The sequence below is a fragment of the Streptopelia decaocto genome (genome assembly GCF_964273445.1).
Source record: "Streptopelia decaocto genome assembly, chromosome: 6".
NCBI classification, from domain to species: Eukaryota; Metazoa; Chordata; class Aves; order Columbiformes; family Columbidae; genus Streptopelia; species Streptopelia decaocto.
In genome coordinates this window covers 52,889,459-52,909,786 of record NC_138660.1, presented here as the reverse complement: position 1 = coordinate 52,909,786, position 20,328 = coordinate 52,889,459, and the positions used below count along the sequence as shown (strand labels likewise).

Here is a 20,328-nt window from a genome sequence, read left to right as displayed (position 1 = left end):
GCTGTGACCAGTGCCAGCTTGTACACCTGCCTCTGTTCTCACCCATGTTAGACAAATGCACGTTTCAGGAAGGATGCCAGACCAGGAAGAACAGATAAGAATATTTGAACAATAAAACAGAGCAGTTTGAACAATAAAACAGAGCAGTTTGAACAATGTCTTCAGCACATGCCCCAGCCTTGGGCACGCTGAAGAGTTCAGGGTGGTGGACTGTCAAGGCAAAGCTTGTGGAGCTGTGCTGGCCTGGCTGCATCCATCCGTCTTCTCAATCACTTGGAAATGTACGTTTATTTTGGCAGTGCTGAGAATGGCAGTTGTCCGAGGGGCTGGGTTTGGTTGTTGGCAGAGCTGGCTCTGATACTGGTAGATGAAGGGTATGAGTGCGGGCTGTCCTGTCAGAGTGGACTTTACATACAGACTGGAGCCTCTGTCCTGGATGTGTTGACTGGCAATTTTATTTTGTAACCCAATAGTCACAAAGCAGCCAAAGGAACTCTTCATTTTCTTTTTTTTTTTTTTTTTTTTTCTTTTAATATGCTGGTATTGAAGATGTGTCCTGTGAGTCATTATTATGATGAGAATCTGAAAAGGGCAAATGTATTCCTAGGATGTATTGAATGAGATTTTGACTCAGCAGAGAGATATAAATACTGCTCCCTGAAGACCTGCTGAGCCCTCGTCTGCAACAGGGCTCTGGCCCCCCAGTTCCCAGGAGGGCTTGCTCAGATGGAGGAGAGCTTGCAGGGATGATTGAGGAGCCTGGCGCGTGACACAGGGAATTAAAAATATGAGTGTTCAAACCCTCAAAGCAAGAGCCAAGAGGGGATGTGGTGTGTGTCTGTGAGTGTTTCCCAAAGTACAGACCCCAAACAAGAAAAGCTGATGGGACGGTGGGCTATGCTCTAGTTGTTAATTCCCTATTAATTAAATAGGTTGCAAATGAGGAGGGCAAGGAAGCCCGGGTGGGTATGGGGCTGTCATGGGAGGAAAAGCACTTGCAAAAAGTACCTGGGGGTAGTTTCTCCAGCTGGGCTCGGCTCCCTCCAGGCCGGGTGGATGAGCTGCAGCCGGCTCCGCGCCCCGAAAAGCGCTGGAGTGACTGATCATATTCCTAACGGGGGCAATGGGCTGTTCATCCCCGTACAGGCACTACAGCTCGGCAGCGTGGCTATGTGTGCTGCTCGTCCGTTGACTTTTATATGTATATATTTTTTACCCCTTTTGCAGCTTCAGTCTGGTCTGCCGTTGCTTTTCTGACATCTACCTCCTGCCTATTTTCTTGAAGAAATGAGGCGAGGGACACCTTGGGTCCTGCCACACCTCGCACTCAGCGCTGCCGGCGCGGATGTGCCGCTCGGGTTTCGGTTTGGTCTCTGAGCGGCAGCTGCGTGCCCGTTCCTGTGCTTTAGGCTTTAGATAACCCTGTTGTCACGGGGTAAATGTACAAAATACAGAGCGCCACGGAGACCGCCGGACTGCCACGCTGCAGACGGACCCACTCCGCCTCCTATCCGCTCCACTATCTGTTGCCGTCGCGTCACTTCCGGCAGCGACGGCTCATAGTGCGCCTGCGCAGTTGGGCTTTCTCTCTCCGCGTCGCGCCGGCAGGAAGATGGTGAGTGGCGCCGGGGAGCGGCGGCCCATCCGCCGCCATCCGCTTCGGGCCGCCGCGCTGCGGCCGCGGAGTACGGCGGGTGGGACAGCGCGGAGCCCGCCGCGGGCGGAGCACGGATCGGTGGGGTCTGTGCTGTGGGCCGGTGGCCTCTGCGGGCTCTGGCGTTCAGCAGGCCCCGTCCCCGCGGTGGGGGAGGCGGCTGCTGGAGGGGCTCGGGCCCGGGAGAGCCTGTGGGAGATGGACCGAGCCGGGGGGAGACAGGGCAGGCCGGGGCGGGCGGGGAGGCGCTGGAAGTCCCAGTAGCCGTCCCAGAAAGGGGCTGAGCACGGACCGCGGGCGTGCCGGTGTCTGGCGGGCGGCTCTGCCGACTGCAGCGATTGGTGTGGGGGCGGCCGGCCCTGGGGAGGGATGTGGGTTTGGTGCTCGGCTGCCGGACTGCGGCCGCCTCCCGAGCTTCCCCCGCAGCGGCCCGGAGGCTGTGGCAGCGTCAGCCTCTCACCGTTCCATAACTAATGCTATTTCCAACGTCATGGAGAGGCGTTGGCGGCTGCAGTGCTGACAACTTTGCTGTCATGTGTCAGGAGAGAGGAGCTGCCAGGGAGATGGAGATTTTGGTAAAGTTGAAGCTTTTTGCATCCCAACAGGCTAAGCGCACCAAGAAGGTTGGGATTGTGGGTAAATATGGTACCCGTTATGGAGCGTCCCTTAGGAAGATGGTGAAGAAGATAGAAATTAGCCAGCATGCCAAGTATACCTGCTCCTTCTGTGGCAAGGTGAGAGACCTCCTTCCCTAAAACAGCTTTAAAAATAACTTTGGTAATGGTCCTAGAACTGCAATTTGATGCTTTGATAATTTTTCTATCAAAGAGATGACTGGACTAGTTTTGAGACAGGGATTAGTTTATTGTGAGCTTTAGGCTATTGTCAGTCCATTTTAAAGTAAAAAGAGTTGGTGGAGGGTTCATGTGTATGTTTATTGGTAGTTAATGAAGACAAGCATATTTCATTACACAAAACAGTGAGAAATGTTATGATACTGTACGGTTTAGATATCTAATAAAAAGACCTGACAATTAACCAATACACTTGTTATCCTGATAATTAAGACGTGACTTGGGTATTTTTTTTTTCCTCCTTTGGTGACATTTACAGCTTACCTGGAGGAAGAAGAGAGCTTCCTTTTCCCACTTGCAGCTTTTGATTTCAGTTGCTTACTTTGATTTGTGTCCTGTTATAACTCTGGATGAGGAGGAATGCTGCTTATGTACATAATCAAAACGCACTCTTCAATCTGGTTATTGACAGTTTGAGAGGCCTATCAGCTTGTGCTTTGCCCAGATGATTTTTATTGATACCTGTAAAGTAGGTATCTAGCTGGAAATGTGGGGTTTTTTTCTTTTTATGTTTAGTGTCTTCATGATGTGATGTGGCAATGTTGATGACCACATTTGCAAAGCTGCCTAAATCAAATATAAGTCCAGGCAAACACGTTGTCATCTTCACAAGATGATGGAGACCTGTCCAGGTGAAAGGAGTTTGGTACCCACCACCCACTCTTTAGATACTGTTCAAAGGGACCCAGTTTAGAGCAATCTTGGGATGTCCAGGGAGCACTAGTAACAGAAATGTTGCATTGGTCATCAAACCAGACAGGAATATTGGTTATTATGACTAGTGTAACTCCTTGCTATTTTTCTCGTTCAAAAAGAACTGAATTTTTGATGATGCACTTAGAAATGACCCAATTTATTCTATGTCTGAATGAAAAAGTATTTCAGAAGGACTTTCTGTGTTGTGAAGAATCCGAATCAAATTGTTCCCTGATCTTTGCCTGTCTTAACTAGGCCTATAGGTAATGCTATGCTGTGATGCTGATATTCTCACCTGAAATTTGTTGTTTGGATGATAGTACAAGTTCTCTGGGCTTTTTCAGCTGATTGAGAGAGCATTTTTTTTTCTTACAGACCAAAATGAAGAGGAAGGCTGTGGGTATCTGGCACTGTGGATCCTGCATGAAGACAGTTGCTGGTGGTGCCTGGACATACAAGTAAGGAAATGAAGCTCCTATCAGCACTTATTCTCACATGGCTGAGGCATAATACAGTTTTTGGGGTTTGGTGTTTGTTTTGTTTTGTTTTTTTTTGTTAAATCTACTAACTTTAAGTAGGTCTGTTTCAAGTTAGTGATACGTGGTTTTGGTTTTTGAGGTTTTTTTTTTGCCTGTATTCTTAAAATTTGATTGGATTAGATCTGTCGTGGGTGAGGGCATCTGCCACAGGATCAAATTGGATTTGAACGTTATTCTTTCTAGTATCTGTTTTGCAGCTTCTGTGAATATCGCATTTTATCTATCGTATTATTGCTGCTGGTTTTGGTGGGCCACTCCAAAATTTCTTTAATCCTCTGAACTTCATCAAAGCAGTTATTTCTGCATATTTTCCTAAACTTCAAATAAAAAAACCTGAAACATTTGCAAATGCTGAAACTTATTTTTATCCAGGTAGTCTCTGCCTTGGCTGTAGTAGCTTTTCTTACTGAAGATTTAAACTACAGCTGTTGCTTGTACAATGTGTTACACTTGAACCAGTTTTCTGGTGATGTTGGAAGGAGCAAAGAAAATGACTGGTTCATCCAGCCATCTCAGGGTGGAATCATCTGTGTGGGTGATACCTGACAGATGTGCATCCAAGCTATTCTAAAAAGAGCTCCAACAGCTTCTAATAAATTATGCTTCTGACCTGGGGATTATTTGGATTATTTTTCCTTCTTTGGTTCTTTTGACTGTAAAAAAATGGTAATTGTGTAAGGGAGCTCTTACCTCTTCTTTCAAAGCCTAAGCAGCTTTTTTTTGTGGTTACTACCACCGTCTTTCAGTTCAGAGACACAGATACAATAGGCAAAACCAGTTTTACCCCAAGGAGATCTATTCCCATGGTTTGCTTTTATTTTAAAAGCATTGAACTCTTGTTGTGATGGTGCTCTTCCTTACTCCCATTCTTTACTCTCCTCCTCCCCCAGTCCTGGTAGAAGATGCTGTTGGCCCCACACATAAGTAACTAGGAATCAGAGCCCACATGCTTGTGCATGTAGTCTATGCTTGACTGGGTAAAGTGGGTTGAGATGTCGCTCGTGAAGTTGCGTGTGCTTCTGTAGACAAAGGCCTACGCTTTGTTGTCATGAAAATCAAAGTGGAATTAGCCCCCTGTTGACAGTGCAATCAGACAATAACTATTTGAAATGATTAGTGCTTTCTCAAAAAAATAACACTGGTGCAGGCTGTTGTGCTGCCACATGCAAATGACTCTGCTTCTTCTTCCAGTACCACCTCTGCAGTGACAGTCAAATCTGCCATCAGAAGACTGAAGGAATTGAAAGACCAGTAGAAGCTACTTCCTGTTCTCCTTGTGAAACATCCTTTTTTTCCACTGTCAAGATCTGTCCTTTTAACAATAAAAAGGTGATAATAGAGTGGAATCATGTTTGTCTTTCTGAAAAAGTCCTGTCTGTCTTGCTGTGCTGTATTTATAGGTATAACTATGGAGACATTAGTAGTGCTGTCCAGCAGGTGAGTGGTTCTTGTTACTGGTGAAGCCATTAAGAACCACTTTTCCTTTCCAGTTAATTGCATACTTTGTTGCTTGAATGTGCTGAGCTGAATCTGAGGAAACCTTAAATAGCTTGAAGAAGCCTGGCTCATCTTGATACGTCCTTTATGTCTGTGCCTTGAGGAATAGCATAGAGCTGCATGAGTGGAGGAATGGAGAGATGTAAGCAGGGAGGAGAAAACATGAAAAACACCACTCTGCCTCCTCTCTCTGCCTTTGCCAGCGGCTCAGGGGAGCAGGGTGTGTGCTGCAAGATGGAGAGAAAAAGAGCAGCATGACTGGCGTGGGGGTGGAGATGGGAATGGTAAAGCAGCAGCTATCATCTGTTATTGGCTGCTGCTGCTAATTTTCCAGCTGCAGCTACAGACACTTGCTTACTATAGCCTGTAAAGTGTTCTGGCGTCTGCAGATCTCCAGGTCAGTCCACTGAAAGCTCTGTGTCTTATTCCTTTAGGGACGATAGCAGGCTCCCAGGTCTGTATGTTCAAGTTGCCTAATCTGTACTGTTGCAACAATAAGTTATGCTGGACCAACTCCTGGGACATTCAGTCTTGGAGGAGAAGCTGCTGTTTGAGTTAATAATTGCCTCCAAATCATCCCTTTAGACTGTCAGGCTGAGGATACTGTAACAATTTTTATGGTCTGTTTGTCAGGTGAGTTTTAGTCTGGTTCAAGGTTTGGTTTTGTCTGTTTTTTAGTGACTGCAGCACCTCTCCTGTCCTTAACAGTACAGGTCAGAAATCATGAGTCTTGGTAATAACCTTGATGGCTGCTGGAGGAAAAACGGTGAACAGGTAGCACAGTGGTTGGTTGCTGTTGCCCCAGCTTAGACTTTACATGGATTTGGATGGTGATGAGCTACAGCGATAATGTCATTAATGAGCCTGACATCTTTGAAAGAGGTTTAGAACTGGACCTAAGTAGGAACCTTTACTCAAGCTGCAAAAAGTCTGTGACTCAGAAGTTTGACTGCAGTATCCTTGTTATTTTGTAAAATCATATTTTTTTATTCTTCAGTACTCTAAACTTCCATTACTAAAGTAAATTCATGTGTTCAGGTGTCCAGTGTCATCCATACTGACATGCATATCCTTCATGTCACCTCCCAGCAGTGATGAGGGTTATTCCCTGGGACTCAGTCTGCTTTCTGGGAGAGAGATCACTGCACGTCTTCCTTGACAGGCCTTGTTCTGACTGTAGTGCTGAGTGCAAGGAGTTTGTTACAGGCTTGGAGTGGAGGTGGCAGTAGGTCACTCTCTTTGAAGCAGTGGCTCATTTTTGTGTTTCTAGATGAACTCCATCATGGCCTTCTGCATAAGTCTTGTGTTATAGCAGGGTTACAAAGGAAACCTGTGGGTTGAAGAAACTCTTAGCTCTGTGTCATTTTTGCTGCTGCTTTCCTTACCTGACAACTTTCTCTAGGTACTTGTCAGACCTCCCAGCACAGTCGTGGGCCTTGCTCTTGCTAACCAGCTTTTTTGGGATGACTTCTCCAAGCTGCCTTGAACTTTCAGTTAAGATGTTTCTGCTCCCTTGGGATTTCCTTGCTTACTGGTCTGAGGAGAGCTGGAACAGCTCAAGGAGCCAGCGTTTCTCCTGCTCCCACTGAAGATGGGGTGCATGGTGTGTGAGGATGGCTCACACTATTGTGAGGGTATCTCTGCTGCCTGACAGAACAGCTGCTGACCTGCCCTCCATGAGTTTAGGAAGGGGCATTGCCCCTGATCTCGCCTTACTTGCCTGTGTAGGTTTGGGAAGTGCTGTAGTCCAGGAGCTGCTTGGCAGGTAACTGAGCCATCCTTTAGGGAAGCATCACTGGGAAGGAAGGGTCGGGGAGCTGTTAAAAGGCTGGATGTCCAGAAACAGCTCTGTGTCCTGCTTGGACCTCCAGGAAAAGGGGTGAAGTGGAGTAGCTCCAGTTGCCTGCTCACATGGGATGAGTGAGCTCAGGAGGTATTGACCACACGTGTGCATCACCTCGGGAGAGCACTTTTGAGAAGGTTTCTGAGTAATGGCAACACTTCTTAAACTGCATCAAAATAAAGACAACTTCCATTATGCTAAAGGTGTCTTCGTGTGAGCCCTACTGTTGAGAAATTTGAGAAATTGTGATTAAACCATGTGAGCACTGATGGCTTCATCGTGCAAAAGCTGTTCCTAAAACACCATGTGTTTGCCGGGGAGGGTTTCTCTGGTGATGCAGCTGTACAGCTCGCTCTGTGGAGGTCCATGTTTCCACAAGGAGGCACCATGCAGCCAATTGAGGCAGGGGAGGCCCAACAGCTTGCAAACAGCAGTCTGGTTTCCTGGGTGATGGGCTTGAGGGTGGGAGGGGGAAATACTGCTTTCAGTGAAGCTGCAGAAGAGGTCCAAAACTCCAGCATCACCTGCACAGTGTTCCTACTGGAGCAAAGCTTTGCAGGCATCTGCAGTGATACAGGGGCCATGGATGTGGCTCATCTGCCACACAAAGGTCACTGCTGTGCCTCAGTGATCTGCCAGAGAAAGTTCTGCACAGTCCCTGCAACAGCTGCAGCTGTCCCCTGGTTAAACACGTCTTTCCTCTTCTGGAGTTCTTGAACTGCTCAAACCAGATGTAAGCAGCAAGCTGGTGAGTGTGCTCCTGCCAAATTTGGATTTACCTGCTGTCTGGGAGGACCAGTTCTGGGTGCTGAGATACAACTCTGCACACCTCTGTGCTTGCTTCATTAATGCAGAAGTAGTAACTAAAGTGCAGGCTTCTCATTAAAGCCCACTCATCTGCTGTGAAGTAGCCACTCATTAACAGGTGCGGAGGATATGTTTCATTATGTTGATATCCCAGGGTGATTACACAGGTATTTTATATAAGGTGACTTCTATTCCTGCTGAGGAAGTTATGGATTACCTTGGGGATTAAAATTTGCAGAGGGTGGGAATAGGACAAGAAGGATGTGAGATCATTATTATTTTTTTTTTTATCTGGACGATGTGGTCCCACCTGGGCTGTGTTCTCCCGGGAGCACAGAGGTTACCCTGGGCTGCTCCTGAGCAGGGGCGTTTTGTGCTGGTGAATCTTCAGGGCTGCCAGTTCAGCCGTTTCCTCAGCGTGAGAGCAGGGAGGAAGGTGGAGAGGGCAGGGAAGGGTGCAGGGGGAAGGAGGGATGCAGGGAAGGGGAAGGAGGGATGCTGCGCTCAAGGCACTGCCAGCCCGCAATGCTGCGAGCGGCCAGCGGGCGACACTGCCGCTCTGCGGCTCCGTGCCGCAAGGCCGGGCTGCACCTTCCCAGCCTCGCTTCCCGCCAGGAGAAAGGCTCTGCTCACCTGTGCGCCTGCTGTCGCTTCTTAGCTCAGCGCTTCGTGCTTCCCCCGAAAACAGACCATGGCACTTATTTAGGACTGAAACGGGTCCGTGCCAAAAGAGATTTGGAAGTAAAAATAGGAATGGGGAGGTTGGAGACAGAAGTTTTGTGGTTACTTGTCACCTCTAAGAGAGTTGAATTTGTGTCATTGCTCTGTCCAAACCCTGTATGTATCCTAGGAGAATTTGTTGTATCAACAACTGTGTGTTTTGGTCAGGTTATTCTCAAAATGTATTGTTTCCTCTGGGAATCTAGGGTGAAAAGAGGAATTCTTAGCAATTTTACTTGCTGCTTTCAGTGTACTTACTGTTGAGCTTTTGTCAGGAACTTGGATAGGGTTGTCTTAGATGCTGCAGAAGCAGAGATCAAAGTGCTGGCACCTGCCTTGATGGGTATCAGCTTATGGCAGGGTCCTACCCATCTGCATTGCTACAGCTATGGGAATTGGAGGAGGGTTCGATGGAAACTGGGGCTTTGAATCTGACTGAATGTTCTGTACATGTAGCTGAGCAGGGTGGTTGATCTTGGTTGCTTTTGAAGAGCAGGTGACCTCTTTCTCAGAGCAATCCATCAGTCCCACGGGATTTTTTTCAGGATTGAGGATATAACCCAGGGGGATGGTGGCTGTAATCAAAGTGGCATTTCAGGAGCCCAAGGAACTTGGAAACCAAAACCTAAAAGAGCTAAGGGCAACTATCATCATTCTAATTTTTCTCTTAAGGATTTACCTGTTTCCAAAATAAAATAATTGCTTTGGCTTTACCCCATTTGTGCTTCCTGCTCCCTCCTGCTCACTGGCAGTCTGTTTGGTCTGCAGGGGATCATGATACAAAGCCTTGGGGGTACTGTTTGTGTTATGCCACATATTAAAGACTGTTGGGGCTTAGGGCTCACATGGATGGAAACCTCAGCCACAGGTCTTGGTTGTCCCTTCTTGTTCATCCTTACTTAAAGGTGGTGTGAACTCAGCCCACATGGATGTACTCACTCCTTTTTGGCTTTGTGTCTTTCTTAAGGATTTCACTGAAGTATAGCCTGACAGTTATAAGTGATGAGCACCATGTTTTAAGGAGCATATCCCAGTGTGATTTCTAACTTCTCTGAACAGCAAATGTCTTGGCCTTACTGTGCATCCCTGTGCACAGTCAAGGGTTGCCCATTGCCTTCCTGAGCTCCTTCGTGCCTCTTCCTCCATGCTGGATGCCAGGGACATTCCCAACAGCATTTCAGAAACAAGAGTGACTGATGCAAGTGAGTCACCTTCCCAGGACAGATAATACCCCATCCTGGAACAATTTTCTAGGTCTCTCCCTAGAAGGAAAGCAGCTTTAGTGATGAAGCTTATTGTTGGCTTTGCAGCTCAGAGCATTGGACAATGAGAGAATCAGCCAGAGTTGGGGTATGATGGGAGCACCACTTTAACAGGCTGCAAGTCACCATCTGATTTTACATGTTGTCCTAGCTTCCACCTGCTGCTCATCTCATCTGGATGTTCAGCAGTTCCACTTGGGGAAACAGAGCATCACAGAACTGGCGATCCAGCTCCTATGAAAGTAGCAGGCATGGCTCATAGCTTTTCTTGGAGAAATGATTCGTTAAAGGATGGTACAAAGTAGAAACATAGTGGCATGAAACTGTGTTTCCAGTGGCTCAGGTTGACAGAGAATCCCTTGCTCGAAACTAGTCCCAGTGCTCTGAAAGTGGGCAGTTGCCATCAGTAACACATCCCTCCTCCAAGTATTTGATCCTTCGCGAATGTTTTTTGAGGCTTGGAGCGTGGCAGAGTTGTGGATATGCCTCAGGTGCTCCTGGATGCATTTAGAAAATGTCTGCTTAGAAAATGTCTAATTGCTATTCCACATATTTGAAGTGTGGTGTGTGATTTTTTTTGTTGGTTTTTGTTTTTTTTTTTTCTCTTGACAAGGCTTTGGCATGCCTTAGATTGCTAAATATACTTTCCTCTTGCGAATTCTTGGCAGGAATCTGTGTAAAGAATCACGCCAAGCAGTCTCTTCAAATGTTAACAAGCTCATCAATGTGGCTTTCCCAGTGCGGGGTTTGTGCTCTTCTCCCACCCCAGCCCCCTTCCCAAAAAACCCCAACCCTTCCCCTTTCTATACACTGTTGCCCTGAGCATATGAACTAAAGCAGCTCTGCAAGAAAGGATTTTTCCAACCAGAGCTGAAAAAAGTGCTCATTAGGTGTTCAACAGGTTGGTGTCACTGCCCTGCTCGACCTCCTGGGGCTCCTGTTGGGTTGGAATATTGGATTTTGGGGTGCTTCTGGAAAACCTAATCCATTTTCTCTCTTCACTTCCCCATCTTACTTTTTCCTCAGTTTTTAGCAAGTTGGACTGTTTCCTCGCATGGCAATTGTAGATTTGATGTCTTTCTTTCAGTAGCCTATTAGCAAGTGAATGAGGCTGTCGTGCTCCCCTTTTGTTTCCTCCCCTGTGCTTATACTGGTGCAGAAGCAGCCCGGGAGCTGGTGCCTACAGACAGATGGGGGCCGCAGGTTGAGCTTCAGGCCTGGGCTGCTTCTCTCCCTCTGCCCCAGGCAAAGGGCAGTGCTGCTCCTGCATCTGAAACTGCCGAAGCAAGGAAAGGGTGGAGAAGCCAGCGCAGCGTGGCCGAAACCCCAATGTCTCCCTAAAAGCAGCCTGCTCCTAGGACTCTGGCAGCCATCCATCTATATGTCAGGCTACAAACCTCTCTGAGCTTCACCAGAGCCAATCTTGCATAAGTATTTGCAGAGCCAAAGGGCTGGTTTTCCCTCGACCTTTGCCCACCTCTTGTTTCTTCTCTTGTCCTCCTTTCCTCCACTCCTGACCCAGAGTGTGAGCGGCGTCGCTGTGGGAAAGTGCCGGCGCTGCCTGTGCGCAGCCAAGGGAAGAGCAGGCTCAGCCCTGCAGAGCTGCACGTCGGGGGTTCTGTTGGCAGCAATTCCTCCGCCTGACTTCTCAGGAGGGAAAACGGGTTGGAGCTGCCTTCACCAGCTCTGTTGTGGTGTGCACGGTCATGGCTGCTCCTTGCCCCTGTAGCAGCAGAGGGAGAGCTGGATGGGGTTTCTGATTTCTGTGCAACTACAGGCACATTATTGCTCTGTTACACCAGCTGAGGCTTTGGGCTGCGCTTTTGAAATGTGAATCTTGTAAAAGATTCCCTGGGCTTTGCTTTGCCTCCTAGGTACTCTCCTGGTCTTTGGTTGACTGATGGACACACCTTGGGAGCAAGTGCTTGTGTTTGGGTTGGGGATGTTGGAACCGCCTGCATTCAGTCCTATCTACTCTTCGTGGAAAGAGCTCAGCGGGGCATGTAGGTAAGCTACTGCAGAGGAAACCGAGTTGTGGGACCACAGAGCCTGTATTCATCATGCTGCAGCCTGGGATGAGCAGGGGCTGGAAAGCCAAGGGCAGACCTTGGCACAGAAGAGGCAATACTTGAGACAACTAGTAGTCCAGGCCATGTGGTGACTCCTCACTTTTCCACTAAAGTGCTTCTTGTTCTTGAAACATTCTGACTTTGGCCCACTCCTGTGAAATGGGCCTGTTAAGCCTGGAGAGCAGAGAACTGCCCCTCCTGGACCTTGTAGCTGTCCTGTTAATGACGATTCTCTTTTGTATTTCGTTCACCAAAATGGAATCTTTTCAGTCTTGATTCAGTGGGCTTTTCCAAAGGGATCTCTGTCTGCACCAGGGAACATTTATTTATAAGTCACGAGTTTGCTTTCAGGAATTTGCTCTGTGACCCCTTTCCATGTCTTTGATTAAATTTCATATTGTAAGAGGAAGACTTAATTCTGCAGCCCTTGCCCACTCTGAGACAAATGTCCTGCAAGTCCCTGCTTTGCTCTCCCCTTCAGGCAGTTCTGGAATGGCTCCAGTTCTTTGAAAGTGTGGAGAGAGGACCCAATTCCTTCAAATAAATATTATTTCATGGGAGATGTTAAGTGGTGGATCAAGAGAGCAATTGCCATTTTCACCGAAGAAAGTTCTTCTAAGTCACCACCTACTACTGGGCCTCACCTTTAAAGGGAAAAGTTTTGATGCAAAGCAAGATTGTCTCCAATATCCCAGCTGTGAGGCCAAATTGATTGCTTGGAGATAGGATCTTGATCTCTATCAGTCATGCCTGTTTCCATTCAAGCTGTTGGATGTGAAACTTTTTACTGTAATGGATTGGATTTGAGATTAAAAGGCTAATCTGTAAAGGGAACCTTAAAAAAAGCCCTGAAAGTCAGAGCAGACCTAAGTCATGCAAGGAAAGAACGGGAGCAAATAAATAACCCAGGCATTAAACAAATTATTTTTAACTTTAGTCAAAGGATGTATTCTGTATGCATGAAGAATAATAAATAAATAAATAAATGCAAGCTCCTGTAGCAAGCAGACCTGTTTATTTGAAGGTAGGTCCACCTCTGACAAAAATGGTGTGTATGCCATGATAGTCCATACGAACCTCAGATGAAGACTATGCTAGTACCTGTCAAAACAAAGAAGAAAATAGGCAAAGGAGAAGATAGAAGATGATAACCAGACAGGTATGGAAACCTAAAGAAGCTGGTTTGTGATCCAAGCCCATCAGCAACCTGGCTGTTGTCAAGAGCTTTGGTTTGGTTTATTCTTACCGAATCAGTGCTTAGCAGCTTAAGACAGTGTGGACCTTAAGTGATGATAAGTCATTTCACATTGCTCACTTGGAGAATCCAAGGCATTAGACATGGTGGTAGAGCTGCCAGTTACGTTACTTCTTTTATTTCCAAAGGGTGGAGATCAGTGATCAGAGTGGTTGTATGTGGAGATCAGGCTACTTCATTTGGCCAATGTACTGTCCTCCCCTTTCCCACTATTTCCTTTCTTGGTGGGTTCTGACCCTACATGCAGCTTCCTGGAGGATGTTGTGGTCCTTGAGGCATGGAATATCATCTTGATTTGCCCATCTGTGGAGAGCTGAGCACAGAAGACCCTGCCTGCTGCCTTTTACCTCTGTTGTTCATCTGTAGGATGGAGATCACTCAGGCCTTCGAGAACAGATTTCAGGGGCATTCCCTGCCATTGCTGCAGGAAGATGGTACCTTTGTCAAAGGGAGAACTTGCCATCACATGCAGAAAAAGGGTTTATATGGAAATGAGAGAGACTATGGCTTGTGGTCTTGCCCTCTAAATCAGCTGTGTTTTTAATGTTCATAAGCCAACAAAGATGAAAGACTCCTGGTCAACCCTTCTGCTCCCGTGGAAAAAAAAATACAAAGACTTGATAAATATTTTTCATTAATAAATTCCATTTGTCTTATAAAACAAAGTTTGCCAACTACCAAAGCAGGGAAAATATTTTACATAACTCTGTGTGCGACGTCTAAAAGGTTGCTATGAGCCTGGTTTGAACAACTCTTTCCACAGTCCAGAATGTGAAGGAATGCTAAGCTTCACTCAGGCTAGGACCAAGCTTGCTGCATGCGTTTGTGTGCTTTTCTGCTGGCTAGTTGGTTTTATTGCAGTGGAAGTGGCAGGCTGGCTGCCTTCTGGGGAATGGAGTCCTGCAGGTGAGAGGTATGCCACAGAAAAACAGATGAAGGCATGAACGTGTCCCAAAAGCTGTTTATGAACCCAAAACAATGTCCCTTGCTGTGCTGTGGGAACATTGCTATAAAAGGCAGGAAAAGTACAGCTGTCTACTATTATTGTTTTGTTATTAATTTGTAAGGGCGATGGTGATTAACCAGTGGAGCAGATTCCCCAGGGATGTTTCTTGGTCTGGATTATGGAGACTTTCTGGTTCACAGGGCTGGGACCAAGCACTGGCTGTTCTTGCTAACCCTGACAAGGTCTGTTTGGTGGTTTGCTTCATCTTGCTCTGGTTTTGTGTCAGACTGCGGAGTGGCAGCAATCAGCCTTGGTGTCTAGAGAGGCTGTAGAAGATTTTTCTTCCCATGTTCAAGCCTGTGCCCTTGATCTTGGTTAGCACTTCCCAGCACACAGAAATATGAATTGTTATGAGTGGTAGGCAGAGGGACACACAAACCTGAGACAAGTAGGGTGCAGCTGAGGTCTGCCTTCAAATTACAGTTCCAACACCACTCAGGATTTGGCACTCAGAGAACTCCAAGTCAAGCATGCTTTTTTGGCTTTGTAGGATGCATGTCTTCACAGCTGACCAGCCTCCCTTCACCCTTCTTGTCAGGCCTCTGCCAGTGTTCTAGGTTATCAGCTTGGCATGCAGGAGCTGGAGTTGTTTTTCTGCTTAGCTTAATTCTGTCTCCTGGTCACCTCTGCCTATCGCCTTGAAGATAAGATGGTCTCAGCTTTTTACATGCTTACACTTGTCCTTGAGCCTCCTTTTGCCCTCAGCCACCAGTCAACCTTTCTTGGAGGAGAGGAGGCAATCAAAGGTTCCCAAGTCTCTGTCAGTGCCAAGGCCAGGCAATGCTGTGAGTTCAAACACATAGAAAATTGGGGATGCAGCAACTCCAGGTGCACAAGCACGGTCCGGAGCCTGGCTCCTACAAGCATGGAAGCCCCCCAGCCCCGCTGCCTGGGATGTGAGCGCCAGGAAGACATGCCATGGCTAGAGCCACATGGGAGGCGTCTGTTGCCTCTTGGGAAAGTATTTGAAGCAGCCAACCAAGGGCTTATCCTGAACTGGGGTGAAAATTTATTTGTGAATCCCAAACAATGTTTCTCGCAGAGCTGTGGGAACATTGCTACAAGAGACACCAAAGGCCCAGCTGTCTACGATTATTGTTTTGTCATTAATTTTTAACAATGAGGGTAATTACCCATTGGAAGAGATGCCCCCCGGGATGTTTGTTGGTCTTGAGTATTTAAACTACGAGGTCCTCTGAGCAGAGACATGTCTCGGGCAAAGTGTATGTACAGCACCGAAAACTGCAGCGCCTTCAGCCACGACTTGTGCAAACGTACTTTGGGTTGCGCGGCAGCAGCCGGGAGGACGCGTGTGGCCAGACACACCGTCTCAGCAGAGGGGTGTCAGCTCCCGCTGGGGTGGCAGTAAGTCTTGGGAAAACCTGGAGAGCTGGGTAGCCCTCAGCGCCTGAAGTCTTTCTCAGTTTCATCACATCGGCATTTTGCAGCAGAGAATGTCCTCAGTCAGACTATTTCTAGCCAGCCCCTAGCTAAGAACAATTAGTATTTGTTTTAACAGTGATTGAGGCTCTTAGGAAAGAGTTTCAACAGCTAAACGATCAGCCCTTGGTCACCAAGGGTGGGGATGTTTTTGGTTTTTTCTTTCCTTTCTTCCCCCTAATATGCTGTACACGTACCTTCTCTTTTAGGAATCAATTCTGGAAAAAATGGGGACTTGCCACTAAATTATATCTTGGGGGAGAAAAACAATGCCAAGCCAGTCTATTGATTTTGTAATGTAGGCCACAGCCCCCCTTGCCCTGCGTGCAGTCATGCACAGACTCCTTGGCATCTAATTAATAATTTGCAATTAGGCAGCGGCTACTTTCTTGCATCATTTCAATGTGGTTGCCAAGTGGAGAACTGAAAAGCAAGAGAAAGCCAAAGAAACGATGACAACAACAACAACAACAAAGGTTTAAAGTTCTAGGAAATTTCACTATGTGAGGTCAAAATTCCTTGTGTATTCAGGGGCTGGACTGTTGGCTGGCAGGCGCCTCTAGTTAACATGGCAAGGCCCTTTCCCTTCAAAGCCCTGCTCTCCTAAAGCACCTCCTGTTTGACTGGAGTTTCTTAGCCATAAAACGTGCACGTGTTTGGGGAGGGGGAGGACATAGGGAGAATGTGGGACTAGGGCAGGTTGAGGAGAAGTCGAATGAGGGTTTTTCTTGTGGTTGGGGTGGTGACAAATGTGCTGGGGGATGGGGACAGGCAAGGAAGAATGGTGAAGCAGAGCTCCTAGCACAAGGCTGGGAAGAGGAGTGGGCAACGCAGCTAGAGGACTTTCAGAGCAAAGGATATCCAAGAGTGGGCTTGCAGCTAAGGGAGAGTTGGTCTTAACTTTTCTGGATCTTGAGGAACACATCTCACCATGACTCTCTCCTCCCAGTCTGCTGGTCAGCAGTTGGGCTGTGTTTGGCCTGTTCATGGGACAAAAGGGCTTTCCTCTGGGTGGAGCTTTTTTTAGCATGGTCCTGTTAGAAAACAATAACAGTAACATCTTGTGAGTTAGGTTTTCCACTCTTTCATGCTGCCAGCACTGGGGAAGAGCTGGGGCATGCAACGTCCTTGGCACAGCAAGAAGTACCACAGCTATCAACAGCTGAACTGAGCACTTGGGGTTTATACGCTTCTTCATGATCAAGGTTGTTGGAGACATGAGGAGAAGGGGCCCAAGGGAAGGCTGGTGTTCAGAGCATCTGATAAACTGTTTCTGCTTTGCCTGCCTTTCTTCTCTGTCTTCTCCTCTCCATGGAGGAAGCCTGTGGAGGCATATGCTTCTAGCTCTTCCCATTTACAGTCACATTTACAACCTTCATGAGGCTGGCAGCTCCAGGATCTGTGTGGCTGGAGACTAACAATTGTCTGTGGGAGGCAGGCATAAAAGATCAGCCATCTCAAAAACACAATCTATGAGAAGAGGCTGAAGGATCTGAAGAAGGAAAGGCTTTTTGAAAACATTTTTTTAAATACAAAAAAGATTTTGCTGTAAGGTGAAAGCGCCTCATTGGTTCTCTGTGTCCATGGCAGACCTGACAAGCAGTGATGGTTGAAACTGCAGCAAGAAAGATACAGTTTAGATGCTGGGGGCCAATATCTGGCCAAGTAGATCTGAGATCCCTTCCAGCTTCAAAATTCAACAATTCTGTGATAGGAACAACTTCCCTTCAATAAGGAAGGCCATGTAGTGATGAGAAGAGGTGATAGTAATGTCATTTCTGGAAGTTTCAAGTTTTTCAAGTTGGAGATCAGGGAAATGCTTGTCAGAAGTGACTTGGGAACAGCTGCCGCTTTTCGAAGGAGTGAAAGCAGACTGTCCCCCTGAGGTCCCTTCTGGCCTTGGCTTTAAAAAACAGTAGCTCCCACCTTTCAGGTACTGACATCTGAGGGCATCAGGCTGTATATGCATCCTCTGTTTCTGCTTGGAGGAACCTGAGGCTTACAGATACCTGGCATGAGAAAAGATGGGGAGCCTGAGAGGCTGAATGATTTCATCAAGAAAAGTGCTGTTCTCTCATGCTTACCCTCCTGGATTGGGGGTTTTCTAGATGGGGAGGGTGTTCCTGCTCCAGCAGCGGTATTAGTCTAGATGATCTTTCGAGGTCCCTTCCAACCCCTAACATTCTGTGATTCTGTGTGATTCATGGCCTGTTTCTAAAAGACCCAATAACACTGGGTTGAATCACTGAGCAAACACAGGCAGAGCTGCAAACAATACCCAGAAGACTTAGCCTGCTTCCTCAGCTCCTATTTCACGATTTTATTGCTAAATCTAAACCTGGGGAGATATGTTTAACAGCACGCACATATTATCAACCAGATCTCTTCCTCTTTGCCCTGGGCCTTTGTACACGAAGCAGTGATGGGGGGCTTGTAACTTCTTGCAGTTTCTTGCTTCTGTGAGATTCCCGTGGGCTGAGCGTGATGGAATGGCTGAGGTCCTGTGGATGAGAAATGCCTCACACCCTGCTGGCATCGAAAAAGGATTACTGTTCCCCTGCTTAATGCGTTTGTTTAATGCCCATTCCATGAGGCTGTTTCTCAGCCTGTTTTCCTTGCAGGATATGTCTCTGGGTGTGCAATTAGCCAAGAAACATTAGCGTAATGACTTGTGTGTGTCTGATTTAGGCCTGGCCCATCTTGGATTCCTGCCTTTTCCCTCACCTTTCTCCTGTCTGGAGACTTGTAATTCTCTGCAATGCAAACTGCTCTGTCATGCTCATCCCTGGGGCTGGATGCAGACAGTGTCTCTTGCTGGTCCCCAGCCAGAGAAATCCTGCTATCACACATAATTAGCTCCTTGACTCATCATGACTTTCATTGCCTTCACCCCCACCTTTTTTCTTGGTTGTTGTTTTGTTTTACAAGTTTGATTTGCCCTTTAGAAGCTATTGTTTCAAGCCCTGTATTCCCAGTGGCTCTGGAGGACTGCAGTGTATTCATGCAGGAATTACTGGGGCGGGCTCTGTGGTCTGTTTTGTGCAAGAGTTCAGACTGAGTGATTGTTTTGGTCTCTTCTGGCTGGTTTCTGAGCTGATGGGTTTGGCAAAAGGAGAGAAATATCTGGCCAGCATGCTGCATTGTTCAGGAGCCTGGTGCTGAAGCAGAGAGTCCTTCACCGAAGTGTAGGTCATCAGTTCATTTTGATGAACTGATCATCTTGGTCATCTCAAGTGGTCCATAGCAGCCATCTGAGCAGTGGCACAGGTAAGATGAAAGGGACAATGATCATTCGCTCTCCTGAACAGCCCTAGTTTTCAAGACTGCAAGAGCAGATCTTACAGGGAAGTATCAGTGGAGATGAAGAAGCCATCATAGCCATGGGTGAGTTGTGCCAGTGGGTGAATCTTTCTACCAAGTTTATTTCTAGGCTGAATTCAGCCAGTTTTGCCACTATACCATGGATTGTGTTATGGTGCAATCTGTCAGCCTGAAGAGACCCCGTCTGTCTGTTCTCTTCTCCACGTGCATAATTACTGCCTCAACCAAGTCACCCTGGCATTGTGTCATAGACAGGCTGAATGGTTCATGTCACACTTTCAGATTTGAAGTTACATCTCTGAACATGTCTTCCCCTCCATCTTTTGTTCTCAGTCACTTTCTTTTCCAGCTCCAAAACTCAGCCCAACAAATGTGTCTGCAGAGGGCACTGGTAAAAGACAGCCTACTCTTGCTCCATTCCTGGCTGGACTGAAGCTTGTTTTGGCTTGGCTGGCTGGCTTCTCCTTCATCCTGGCACAAAAGGATGAAGTTTCCAGAGCCAGCAGCATGGAACTGCTTGCAGTGACCAGACCTGCACAACAACATTTCTGAGAAGAAAGGCAAACTGATCTGGCCATCTTGTGGTCTTGCTGATAGGTAAGAGCATGGTCAGACAGTTCTTTTGAAACAGACATCGTCTACCTAATGCAGCCTCTGGTCATTTCCTTAAACATGGGGGCAGGAGGATTGCTGTGCATTTTGGATAGCAGTAAGTCACATAATCTGCATCTCTGGCCTTGTGAAAGGTTTCAGTGGGCCTGCAGAAGTGTTAATATCCTTTCCAGTTCCTCCCTCCTCACTCTCCTACCCATAGGTGAGGTCCTTGAAGTCATCACCTTCAGCTCATGCTCAGGAGAGACCTGTGCTTGCTCCCTTAATGGGAGCTGAGGAAAAAAGAGGTGTTTGAGTGGACCACGGTAGAATAATTTCTCCAGGGATTTCTCTTTGGGTAGATTGTGTGTGCTGTAGACCCAGATGTTTTGGAGAAGGTGGTCTGAGATCCTGTCTGGAGTAACAGGAAAATGACAAGTTTGTATCTTTCATTGCTTTTCTTCACCAATTCGTACTTCTGTAGTAGATTTGGCAAGGAATCAGCTTCAGACTTGGCACAAGGAGGAACAATCCAAATTAATTTACCCTATCCCTGCTTTAAAAACTGCAAGATCTATCAGTTTATTGTCATCCGGGAAGGCGCCGTGACATTTCTCTTTTTGCTGAATACAATTTTCCTATTAAAAACTGTCACTCATTACCATTTTTGATGTAGATAGATATAAACTAAATGCATTCCTTTCATTGATGCAGTTAATGAGTAGAAGGGGTGGGTAAGTTGTTTTGCTGTTGAATACTGCAAATTAAGGTCTT

General features: G+C 47.0%; 1 protein-coding gene across 1 annotated transcript; it reads left to right on the top strand.

Moving 5' to 3' along the window:
- Positions 1-1,524: 1,524 nt before the first annotated feature.
- On the top strand, positions 1,525-5,081 carry RPL37A (ribosomal protein L37a). The gene is made up of 4 exons (XM_082057326.1): positions 1,525-1,615; positions 2,260-2,388; positions 3,580-3,662; positions 4,935-5,081. The coding sequence occupies exons 1-4, from the start codon at positions 1,613-1,615 to the stop codon at positions 4,996-4,998; spliced, it is 279 nt and encodes a 92-aa protein (XP_081913452.1). The 5' UTR covers positions 1,525-1,612; the 3' UTR covers positions 4,999-5,081.
- Positions 5,082-20,328: the final 15,247 nt, after the last annotated feature.